General features: G+C 45.6%; 1 protein-coding gene across 4 annotated transcripts in view; it reads right to left on the reverse strand.

Annotated features, from left to right (window-relative positions):
- Positions 1 to 13,223, reverse strand: part of LOC116972912 (clathrin light chain A-like) — a 62,480-nt gene that overhangs the window by 33,992 nt on the left and 15,265 nt on the right. For all 4 annotated transcript variants that reach the window (XM_033020510.1, XM_033020521.1, XM_033020513.1 and 1 more), the window contains exons 2-3: positions 12,650 to 12,693; positions 6,456 to 6,567 (exon numbers count right to left, since the gene is read on the reverse strand). In XM_033020510.1, the coding sequence (XP_032876401.1) occupies positions 6,456 to 6,567; positions 12,650 to 12,693 (156 nt within the window). The remainder of the gene's footprint in view (positions 1 to 6,455; positions 6,568 to 12,649; positions 12,694 to 13,223) is intronic.

Genomic DNA, 13,223 nt, shown 5'->3' on the forward strand with positions numbered 1-13,223 from the left:
GAGCCACCTCCCTGAGGACCTTGGGATGCAGACCATCAGGCCCAGGGGATTTATTGTCCTTCAATCCCATTAGCCTACCCAATACTATTTCTCGCCTAATGAAAATTTCTTTCAGTTCCTCTACCTCCTTAGATCCTCTGATCTCCAGTAAATCTTGGAGATTGTTTGTGTCTTCCCTAGTGAAGACAGATCCGAAGTACCTGTTCAACTCTTCTGCCATTTCCTTGTTACCCATAATAATTTCACCCGTGTCTGCCTTCAAGGGACCTACATTTGACTTTGCTATTCTTTTTCCCTTAACATATCTAAAGAAGCTTTTACTGTCCTTCTTTATATTCCTGGCCAGCTTCCCCTCGTACTACATCTTTGCAGCCCGTATTGCCCGTTTTGTTTCCTTCTGTTGTCCTATGAAAGTTTCCCAATCCTCTGGCTTCCGGCTACTCTTTGCTGTGTTATATATCTTTTCTTTTAGTTTTATTCTATCCCTAACTTCTCTTGTCAGCCACAGTAGCCTCCTGCAACCCTTAGAATCTTTCTTCCTTTTTGGAATGAAATGATCCTGCGTCTTCCGGATTATGCCCAGAAATTCCTGCCATTGCTGTTCCACCGTCATTCCATATAACCATAACAATTACAGCATGGAAACAGGCCATCTCGACCCTTCTAGTCTGTGCCGAACACGTATTCTCCCCTAGTCCCATACACCTGCGTTCAGACCATAACCCTCCATTCCTTTCCCGTCCATATAACTATCCAATTTATTTTTAAATGTTAAAAACAAACCTGCCTCCACCACCTTCACTGGAAGCTCATTCCACACAGCCACCACTCTCTGAGTAAAGAAGTTCCCCCTCATGTTACCCCTAAACTTCTGTCCCTTAATTCTCAAGTCATGTCCCCTTGTTTGAATCTTCCCTACTCTCAGTGGGAAAAGCTTATCCACGTCAACTCTGTCTATCCCTCTCATCATTTTAAAGACCTCTATCAAGTCCCCCCGTAACCTTCTGCGCTCCAAAGAATAAAGCCCTAACTTGTTCAACCTTTCTCTGTAACTTAGTTGCTGAAACCCAGGCAACATTCTAGTAAATCTCCTCTGAACTCTCTCTATTTTGTTGACATCCTTCCTATAATTAGGCGACCAAAATTGTACACCATACTCCAGAATTGGCCTCACCAATGCCTTGTACAATTTTAACATTACATCCCAACTTCTATACTCAATGCTCTGATTTATAAAGGCCAGCACACCAAAAGCTTTCTTTACCACCCTATCTACATGAGATTCCACTTTCAGGGAACTGTGCACGGTTATTTCCAGATCCCTCTGCACCTGCATTCTTCAATTCCCAACCATTTACCATGCACGTCCTATTTTGATTTGTCCTGCCAAGATGTAGCACCTCACCCTTATCAGCATTAAACTCCATCTGCCATCTTTCAGCCCAGTCTTCCAACTGGCATAAATCTCTCTGTAGACTTTGAAAATCTGCTTCATTATCCACAACCCCACCTATCTTAGTATCATCTGCATACTTACTATTCCAATGTACCACACCATCATCCAGATCATTGATGTACATGACAAACAACAGTGGACCCAACACAGATCCCTGTGGCACCCCACTAGTCACTGGCCTCCAACCTGACAAACAACCATCCACCATTACTCTCTGGCATCTCCCATTCAGCCACTGTTGAATCCATCTTGCTACTCCACCATTAATACCCAACCATTGAACCTTCTTAACCAACCTTCCGTGAGGAACCTTGTCAAAGGCCTTACTGAAGTCCATATATACAACATCCACTGCTTTACCCTCATCAATTTCCTGAGTAACCTCTTCAAAAAATTCAAGAAGATTAGTCAAACATGACCTTCCAGGCGCAAATCCATGTTGACTGTTCCTAATCAGACCCTGTTTATCCAGATGCTTATATATATTATCTCTAAGTATCCTTTCCATTAATTTGCCCACCACTGACATCAAACTAACAGGTCTATAATTGCTAGGTTTACTCTTAGACCCCTTTTTAAACAATGGAACAACATGCGCAGTATGCCAATCCTCCGGTACTATTCCCGTTTCTAATGACATTTGAAATATTTCTGTCATAGCCCCTGCTGTTTCTACACTAACTTCCCTCAATGTCCTAGGGAATATCCTGTCCGGACCTGGAGACTTATCCACTTTTATATTTCTCAAAAGTGTCAGTACTTCCTCTTCTTTGAATCTCATAGTTTCCATAGCTACTCTACTTGTTTCCCTTACCTCACATAATTCAATATCCTCCTCCTTGGTGAATACCGAAGAAAATAAATTGTTCAATATCCCCCCCATCTGTTTTGGCTCTGCAGATAGCTGTCCACTCTGACTCTCTAGTGGACCAATTTTATCCCTCGTTATCCTTTTGCTATTAATATAGCTGTAGAAACCCTTTGGATTTACTTTCACCTTACTTGCCAAAGCAACCTCATATCTTCTTTTAGCTTTTCTAATTTCTTTCTTAAGATTCTTTTTACATTCTTTATAATCCTCATGCACCTCATTTACTCCATGCTGCCTATAATTATTGTAGATCTCTCTCTTTTTCCGAACCAAGTGTCCAATTTCCCTTGAAAACCATGGCTCTTTCCAATTTTTACTATATCCTTTCAACCGAACGGGACATAAAGATTCTGTACTCTTAAAATTTCACCTTTAAATGTCCTCCATTTCTCTTCCACATATTTCCCATAAAACAAACTGTCCCAATTTACTCCTTTTAAATCCTTTCGCATCTCCTCAAAGTTAGCCTTTCTCCAATCAAAAATCTCAACCCTAGGTCCAGTTCTGACCCTCTCCATAATTATATTGAAACTAATGGTATTGTGATCACTAGTCCCGAACTGTTCCCCAACGCATACCTCTGCCACCTGACCCATCTCATTTCCTAACAGGAGGTCCAGCACCGCCCCTTCTCTAGTAGGTACTTCTATGTATTGCTGCAAAAAACTATCCTGCACACATTTTACAAACTCCAACCCATCGAGCCCATTTACAGAATGTGTTTCCCAGTCTATGTGTGGAAAATTGAAATCTCCCACAATCACTACCTTGTGCTTACTACTAATATCTGCAATCTCCTTACATATTTGCTCTTCCAATTCTTGCTCCCCATTTGGCGGTCTATAATACACCCCTATAAGTGTTGCTACCCCTTTCCCATTTCTCAGTTCCACCCAAATAGCCTCCCTAGATGAGCCCTCTAATCTATCCTGCCAAAGCACTGCTGTAATATCTTCCCTGATAAGCAATGCAACACCTCCACCTCTTGCCCCTCCAATTCTATCACACCTGAAGCAACGAAATCCTGGAATATTTAGTTTCCAATCACAGCCCTCCTGCAACCATGTTTCACTGATCGCCACAACATCATACTTCCAGGTGTCAATCCAGGCTCTAAGTTCATCCACCTTTCTTACAATGCTCCTAGCATTAAAATATACACATTTAAGAAACCCACCCTCTCTTATTCTGTTTATTGTCTTTTTCTTCTCTCTCCCCTACATTTTGAGTCAGAGTGCTACCTGCTAGGATCCCTTTCCAATCTACCTTGCCAGTTCCCCTCTCATGCCTTCATAGTCCCCTTTGTTCAACTACATCACTGACACTTCCGATTTAACCTTCTCCTTCTCAAATTGCAGATTAAAACTAATCCAAGCGGTTCCTTTACGTCAAGTTCTCTTGTTATATCTGGTTCATTGGACAACACTAAATCCAGAATTGCCTTTTCTCTGGTCGGCTCCATTACAAGCTGCTCTAAAAATCCATCTCGGAGGCACTCTACAAACTCTCTTTCTTGGGGTCCTGAACCAACCTGACTTTCCCATTCTACCTGCATATTGAAATCCCCCATCACCACAGTGGCATTACCTTTGTTACATGCCAGTTTTAACTCCTGCTTCAACTTGCACCCTACATCCGGACTATTATTTGGGGGTCTATAAATAACACCAATTAATGTCTTCCTGCCTTTACAAATCCTCAACTCAATCCACAGTGATTCTACCTCATCAATCCCTTTGTCTTCCCTCACAAGGGACTGGATTCCATCCCCCCTCCTCTGCCCACCTGCCTGTCCTTTCTATAGGATGTATAACCCTGAATATTAAGTTCCCAGGCCCGATCCTCCTGCAGCCACGTCTCAGTAATCCCCACAATGTCATATCTACCAACCTCTAACTGAGCCTCAAGCTCATCTACTTTACTTCTTATACTTCGCGTATTCATATACAATACTTTTAATTCCTTACGCATCTCACCTTTCACATCGATCCCTATTACACTTGGCCAAACTCTCCTATCTCTTTGTGCTTCCTTTCCCGTTAATTCTGGGGGTCATTAACTATCCCTTTACTCTCTTTCTCTTTAACTCCGTACTCCACTATCCCATTTGACACAGCACCCCCCTTATTCAGTTTAAAACCACCCGTGTAGCAGTGGCAAACCTGCCTGCCAGAATGCTGGTCCCCCACCTGTTATGGTGCAATCTGTCCCTTTTGTACAGTTCCCCCTTACTCCAAAACAGATCCCAGTGGTCTAAGAATCTAAATCCCTGCCCCCTGCACCAGTTCCTCAGCCACACATTCAGGTCCCGTATCTCCCTGTTCCTGCTCTCGCCAGCACAAGGAACTGGAAGCAAACCAGAGATAACAACTCTGGAGGTCCTGCTTTTCAGCATTTTTCCGAGCTCTCTAAAGTCACGCTGCAGAATATTCATCCCCTTCTCTCCGACATCGTTTATGCCGACATGCACTACAACCTCCGGCTGTTCACCTTTGCCCTTGAGGATTTTCTGCACTCTGTCCGTGACATCCTGGATTCTGGCACCAGGAAGGCAGCACACCATCCTTGAATCCCATCTGTTGCCGCAGAAACCCGTCCGTACCTCTCACAATGGAGTCTCCAACTAAAATGACATTGCCTGACGTTGGCCTCTTTGTTTTTGGCTCAACAGCTCTTTTTGCATTGCAAGCCAGTCCGCCGCTCGGTGTGATAACATCTTCTGTGCCGACAGCTTCAAAGTGGGTGAACCTGTTCACAAGAGGTACAACACCTGGGGACGTTTGCATTCCATGTTTACTCCCTTTCTCACCGTCACCCACCTTCTCTCTTCCAGTACCTTAGGTGTAACAATCTTACTGTAGGACTTGACGAGGAACGACTCAGTTTCTCGGACGAACCTGAGGTCATCCACTTGCTTCTCCAGTTGCCCAACGGTCCTTCAGGAGCTGTACCTGGATGCACTTCTCACATTTGTGGTAGCCAAAGGCACCAGCATTGTCCTTGACTTCCCACATTCCGCAAGCATCACACTGAATCAGCTTGCTTGATATATCCTTCTTTTGTCTCTCCCTCTCCAGCGTTTGGTGTGGCGTCCTCCCTCAGCCTCCTCGCCGAAGATTCTCGAGCCAAAGACTCACACTTCTCTCACAGGGCACGTCCCTCGACAGGGCCGCACCCCTTGAGCAAGTCTTGCTTATATCAGATGCTAAATTGCCTAATTGTCCAATTTACCAATCTTCCAATCTAATTGTTCAGCCAATCCCCACACTCACACCTAACCTTCCTTCCTCTAATGAGCTTGGAAGTATGTGCTTTGTCTGACCTGCACTCAAGGACTGCTAAAGTGCCGTTTGCCCTCTTTTTAAACCTGCACTCAAGACTCACCAAGTCCAGCCAATAGTCGTTCTCACTGCTGCCTTGTCCGACCTGCTCTCAAAGACTGCGAAAGTGCCGTTTGCGCCTTATACCTGCTCTACCTGTGATTCACCAAGTCCAGCCAACGGTCGTTCTCACTGCTGCTTTGGCCGACCTGTTCCTCCAATTAGCGCTGGGCCTCACTCTGTCAGTGGAGGAGGCCCAGGCCAGAAAGGTCAGTGTGGGAATGGGAGGGGGAGTTAAAGTTTTTAGCAACCAGGAGATCATGTAGGTTGAGGCGGACTGAGCGGAGTTGTTCAGCGAAACGAGCGCCGAGCCTGAGCTTGGTCTTGCCGATATATAGGAGTCCACACCTGAAACAGCGGATACAGTACATGAGGTTGGAGGAGGTGCCAGTGAAACTCTGCCCCACCCGAAAGGACTGTCCGGGTCCTTGGATGGAGTCGAGGGAGGAGGCACAGGGACAGGTGTTGCATCTCCTGCAGTACCTGGGCAGGGGATGTTTGGGTGGGAAGGGACAAGTTAACATTGGAGTTGCGGAGGGAAGTCTCTGAGGAAAGCGGAAAGGGGTGGAACTGGGAAGATGTGATGAGTGGTGGGAGCCGGTTGGAGGATTATGGAGGTGGCGAAAATGTCCGTCACCATTCATCATTACAAAACACATCTCTTCACAGCATTAAATCTCATCCGCCACATCTCAGCGGTTGTCACTGGCGACGAGAGTCAGTGGCTGGTGGATGAGTGTGCGTTTACCCAGAGCCTCCAAGTGCTTGACCTGCTCCTCCCTCCAGGTGCGGATACTGTCGGGCTCCTGGCACAGACCATCCACTTCAGAAATGGCTGCGTATAGATCAGCAACGCTCCCCTGCCAACACAAGGATCACAAGTCAAATACCTCCGGCAATCTAGGTGGCATTTGTGTTCGTCATAGAGTCATACGTCATCTTATAACCAAATAACAATTACAGCACGGAAACGGGCCATCTCGGCCCTACAGGTCCGTGCCGAACAATTATTTTCCCCTAGTCCCATCTACCTGCACTCAGACCATAACCCTCCATTCCTTTCCCATCCATATACCTATCCAATTTTTTTTAAATGATAAAATCGAACCTGCCTCCACCACTTCCACTGGAAGCTCATTCCACACAGCTACCACTCTCTGAGTAAAGAAGTTCCCCCTCATGTTACCCCTAAACTTCTGTCCCTTAATTCTGATGTCATGTCCTCTTGTTTGAATCTTCCCTATTCTCAATGGGAAAAGCTTGTCCACGTCAACTCTGTCTATCCCTCTCATCATTTGAAAGACCTCTATCAAGTCCCCCCCTTAACCTTCTGCGCTCCAGAGAATAAAGACCTAAATTATTCAACCTTTCTCTGTAACTTAGTTGCTGAAACCCAGGCAACATTCTAGTAAATCTCCTCTGCACTCTCTCTATTTTGTTGACATCCTTCCTATAATTGTGCGACCAAAATTGTACACCATACTCCAGAATTGGCCTCACCAATGCCTTGTACAATGTTAACATTACATCCCAACTTCTATACTCAATGCTCTGATTTATAAAGGCCAGCACACCAAAAGCTTTCTTTACCACCCTATCTACATGAGATTCCACCTTCAGGGAACTATGCACAATTATTCCTAGATCCCTCTGTTCAACTGCATTCCTCAATTCGCTACCATTTACCATGTATGTCCTATTTTGATTTGTCCTGCCAAGATGTAGCACCTCACACTTATCAGCATTAAACTCCATCTGCCATCTTTCAGCCCATTCTTCCAAATGGCCTAAATCTCTCTGTAGACTTTGGAAAACTACTTCATTATCCACAACACCACCTATCTTAGTATCATCTGCAAACTTACTAATCCAATTTATCACACCATCATCCAGATCATTGATGTACATGACAAACAACAGTGGACCCAACACAGATCCCTGTGGCACCCCACTAGTCACCTGCCTCCAACCTGACAAACAGCCATCCACCATTACTCTCTGGCGTCTCCCATTCAGCCACTGTTGAATCCATCTTGCTACTCCTGCATTTATACCCAAGAATTGAACCTTCTTAACCAACCTTCCATGAGGAACCTTGTCAAAGGCCTTACTAAAGTCCATATAGACAACATCCACTGCTTTACCCTCATCAATTTAGCCATATAACCATATAACAATTACAGCACGGAAACAGGCCATCTCGGCCCTACAATCCGTGCCGAACAAATATTTTCCCTTAGTCCCACCTGCCTGCACTCATACCATAACCCTCCATTCCCTTCTCATCCATATGCCTATCCAATTTATTTTTAAATGATACCAACGAAACAGCCTCCACCACTTCCACTGGAAGCTCATTCCATACCAATTTCCCTAGTAACCTCTTCAAAAAATTCAAGAAGATTAGTCAAACATGACCTTCCAGGCACAAATCCATGTTGACTGTTCCTAATCAGACCCTGTTTATCCAGATGCTTATATATATTATCTCTAAGTATCTTTTCCATTAATTTGCCCACCACTGAAGTCAAACTAACAGTTCTATAATTGCTAGGTTTACTCTTAGACCCCTTTTTAAACAATGGAACAACATGCGCAGTACGCCAATCCTCCGGCACTATTCCCGTTTCTAATGACATTTGAAATATTTCTGTCATAGCCCCTGCTATTTCTACACTAACTTCCCTCAATGTCCTAGGGAATATCCTGTCCGGACCTGGAGACTTATCCACTTTTATATTTTTCAAAAGTGTCAGTCCTTTTTCTTTGAATCTCATAGTTTCCATAGCTACTCTACTTGTTTCCCTTACCTCACATAATTCAATATCCTTCTCCTTGGTGAATACCGAAGAAAATAAACTGTTCAATATTTCCCCCATCGCTTTTGGCTCTGCAGATAGCTGTCCACTCTGTCTCTCTAATGGACCAATTTTATCCCTCGTTATCCTTTTGCTATTAAAATAGCTGTAGAAACCCTTTGGATTTACTTTCACCTTACTTGCCAAAGCAACCTCATATCTTTTTTAACTTTTCTAATTTCTTTCTTAAGATTATTTTTACATTCTTTATACTCCTCAAGCACCTCATTCACTCCATGCTGCCTATAATTATTGTAGATCTCTCTCTTTTTCCGAACCGTGTCCAATTTCCCTTGAAAACCATGGCTCTTTCCAATTTTTACTATTTCCTTTCAACCGAACAGGGACATAAAGATTCTGTACTCTTAAAATTTCCCGTTTAAATGTCCTCCATTTCTCTTCTACATCCTTCCCATAAAACAAAATGTTCCAATTCACTCCTTTTAAATCCTTTCGCATCTCATCAAAGTTAGCCTTTCTCCAATCAAAAATCTCAACCCTAGGTCCAGTTCTGACCCTCTCCATAATTATATTGAAACTAATGGTATTGTGATCATTGGACCCGAAGTGTTCCCCAACGCATACCTCCGCCACCTGACCTGTCTCATCTTGCCCACACAAACCAACATGTCCCATCTGCACTCGTCCCACCTGCCTGCATTTGGCCCATATCCCTCTAAACATATCCTATCCATCCACCTGTCCAAATGTCTGACATTTCAGTTACTTGCCCTTCCCAATTTCCTAAGATACTATAGCAAAGTTTAAGAAACATTTGGACAGGTAGATGGATAGGATAAGTTTAGAGAGATATGGGCCAAATGCAGGCAGATCTAGTGTAGATGGGACATGCTGGTCGGCGTGGGCAAGTCGGGCTGAAGGGCCTGTTTCCACATTGTATAGCCATATGACTAGTGTAGATGGGGCATGCTGGTCGGTGTGGGCAAGTCAGGCTGAAGGGCCTGTTTCCACATTGTATAGCTCTATGACTCGCGCAAGCTTTGCTCTGTCCCTTTAGGGCCCTCTACATATTGCCTGAGGAAACTTTCCCGAACTCATTTGACAAACTCCACCGCATCTAAGCCCTTGGCACTATGACAGTCCCAGTCTATATTGGGAAAGTTAAAATCCCTTACCATGACAACTCTATTAATCTTGCAGCTGCCTGCAATCTCCTGGTGGCCGATTAGGAAAAGGGGAGATGCAATGAGACCTGGGTGTCATGGTACACCAGTCATTGAAAGTAGGCATGTAGGTGCAGCAGGCAGTGAAGAAAGCGAATGGTATGTTAGCGTTTATAGCAAAAGGATTTGAGTATAGGAGCAGGGAGGTTCTACTGTAGTTGTACGGGGTCTTGGTGAGACCACACCTGGATTATTGCGTACAGTTTTGGTCTCCAAATCTGAGGAAAGACATTCTTGCCATAGAGGGAGTACAGAGAAGGTTCACCAGACTGATTCCTGGGATGTCTGGACTTTCATATGAAGAAAGACTGGATAGACTTTGTCCTGTCCTGAGAATCTGTCCTGACCCTTTAATTAGGGAGGTTCATGAGCCCTCAAAACCTGGGACATCTGCTGCAGTCTCATTAAATTTCCTATTAAAGCGACTGGAACATGCCTGCCTGGCACTGCCCCAGTCCCACTATGGCCGTTACCCCCACTCTGCACACTGGCAGTCAGTAGGGTTCAGTAAAGGGAGGAACTCACAAGAATTATACTCGCTAGAATTTAGGAGATTGAGGGGGGATCTTATAGAAACTTACAAAATTCTCAAGGGGTTGGACAGGCTAGATGCAGGAAGATTGTTCCCGATGTTGGGGAAGTCCAGGGCAAGAGGTCACAGTTTAAGGATAAAGGGGAAATCTTTTAGGACTGAGATGAGAAAAACATTTTTCACACAGACAGTGAATCTCTGGAACTCTCTGCCACAGAAGGTAGTTGAGGCCAGTTCATTGGCTATATTTAAGAGGGAGTTAGGTGTGGCCCTTGTGACTAAAGGGATCAGGGGGTATGGAGAGAAGGCAGGTACAGGATACTGAGTTGGATGATCGGCCATGATCATGTTGAATTGCGGTGCAGGCTCGAAGGGCCGAATGGCCTACTCCTGCACCTATTTTCTATGTTTCTATATTTGCTCATCTAATTCCCGTTGACTATTTGGGGGCCTGTATTACATCCCCAACAAGATGGTCATCCCTTTTATTTCTCAGCTCCACCCATAAAGCCTAATGTCTGAACATTCAGATCTGGAGACAGAACGGTGTAGATCCCAGGGCTGGGTCTGTGGGACGGGGTCCATTGTCTTCCTGCTGACAGGCCTGAGGGAGATGCAGGGAGGCTGCACATGGACCGAGCTGCAATGTGGATGATCTGGAACACTAACTGTGTCTCTCAAACATTGGGACACCTTGATGAGACCACATTTGGAGTAAAGTGTGCAGTTCTGGTCACCCAGCGCCGGAGACCCGGGTTTGATCCTGACTGTGTGCGTACGTACGGAGTTTGTACGTTCTCCCCGTGACCAGCGTGGGTTTTCTCTGAGATCTTTGGTTTCCTCCCACACTCCAAAGATGTACAGGTTTGTAGGTTAATTGGCTTGGTAAATGTAAAAATAGTCCCTAGTGGGTGTAGAATAGTGTTAACATGTGGGGATTGCTGGTCAGCGGGGACCCAGTGGGCTGAAGGGCCTGTTTCTATGCTGTATCTCTAAACTAAACACCCAGCGACAGGAAGGATGTTATTCAGTTGGAAAGGGTGCAGAAGAGATTCACCAGGATGTTACCTGGGCTTGCGTGCTTGAGTTACAGGCTGGGATTTCTTTCTATGGAGCGTAAGAGGCTGAGGGCGACCTTATTGAGGTGTACAAGATCACAAGGGACACAGATATAGTGAACGCTCAGTCATTTTAGACTTTAGAGATACAGCGTGGAAACAGGCCCTTCAGCCCACACCGACCAGTGATCACCCGTACACCAGTCACAGGGAGAACATACCCGTAGTCAGGATCGAACCCGGGCCTCCGGCGCTGTAAGCAGCAACTTTACCACTGTGCTACTCCTTTTCCAAGGTAGAGGATTCAATAACTAGAGGGCACAGGCTTAACGTGAGATTGAAGAGGGACCTCAGGGACAACTGTTTCTGTGGAAGTCTGTGGAATTCTCTGCCTCAGTGGAGGCCGGTTCTCTGGATGCTTTCAAGAGAGAGCTAGATAGTGCTCTTAAAAATAGTGGAGTCAGGGGATATGGGGAGAAGGCAGGAACGGGGTACTGATTGGGGATGATCAGCCATGATCACATTGAATGGCGGTGCTGGCTCGAAGGGCCGAATAGTCTACTCCTGCACCTACTGTCTATTGTCTATTGTTTCACTCAGAGGATAGTCCGTATCTGGAATGAGTAGCTGGAAGAAGCTATATAGAGGCAGGTACAATGACGACTTTTACATTTGGGCAGATATGGATAGGAAGGGTTTAGAGGAATATGGGCCAAATGCAGGCAAATGGGACGAGCCCACATTGTTAACTTGGTTGGCATGAACAAGGTGGGCCAAAGGGCCACAGCTCTGGCAGTACAGATCTGGGACTTTATGACACTGCTGTTGCTGCAGACTGCCAATAGCTTGGTTCTATTTCACACAGACAGCTCCTGTAGTGTTTAGCATCAGCCTGAGTGTGGCAGTTGCTGGAGTACCTATCCCAGCCCGCCATTCCTCTCCCCTGCTCTGTGGCTAGGGTGCTGGTGAGCAGGATCCAACCAGGAACAACAGGTTTACCCTGGAAGGCAGCAGGGACCCAGGGAGAAGGCAGGAGAATGAGAGGGAAAAATAAATCAGCTACGATCGAATGGGGGAGCAGACTCCATGGGCCAAATGGCCTAATTCTGCTCCTATGTCTTCTAGAGAGTCTTTTCTCAGTGTACCCAGTGTGTTTGAGAGGGGGTTTAGCCTGACGTGCAGAGCTACCTGTGGCGAATTGTCCGTCTGGACACAGCCTCCCTGAGGAGTGAACAAGGTCCTGGACACAAGAATCTTCACTGACAAGCATTGAGATTTGAAACCTACAGGGACGGTAAAGGCAGACATACCTGGCTGGAGTCTCCGTTCACAGTGTCCACTTCACCATCTTCCTCTGCAACAAACAGGAGGCCCTGTTAAGCCCATCATATCACATATGATCAGTACATGTGCGTGTGTGGCTTACAGTGTGTCACCTTCAGGAGGAGTTAAATGAGGATGATTTCAGCATCCAGTCTGAAGGGTCCCGACCCAAAACTTCACCCATCCACGTCCTCCAGAAAAGCTGCCTGTCTCACCGAGTCACTCCAGCACTGTGTATTTTTCCTCTCTGCAGTGCTGAATCCCAGTCTGTCTATTACTGAGTTATCTGCTCTCAGTGTGTCCTCTACAGTTCTGCTGGAAGGTGACTAACTGCATCTTGTCCGCTACAGAACCGGCCTCACCGACTGGCCATTTACAAAACCTTCTTTATTTCCGACGCCAGATGAGATGTGCGGGGCAAGATGGTGAGGGTCTGGAACATGATGACAGGGGTGGTGGTAGAGGCAGATACGACAGGCCTGTTTAAGTGGTTGTCAGATAGGCAGGTGCATATGGAGGGAATGGATCAAGAGTCAAGAGTGTTTTATTATCATATGTCCC

This window comes from Amblyraja radiata, chromosome 1, assembly GCF_010909765.2.
Source record: "Amblyraja radiata isolate CabotCenter1 chromosome 1, sAmbRad1.1.pri, whole genome shotgun sequence".
Lineage (NCBI taxonomy): Eukaryota > Metazoa > Chordata > Chondrichthyes > Rajiformes > Rajidae > Amblyraja > Amblyraja radiata.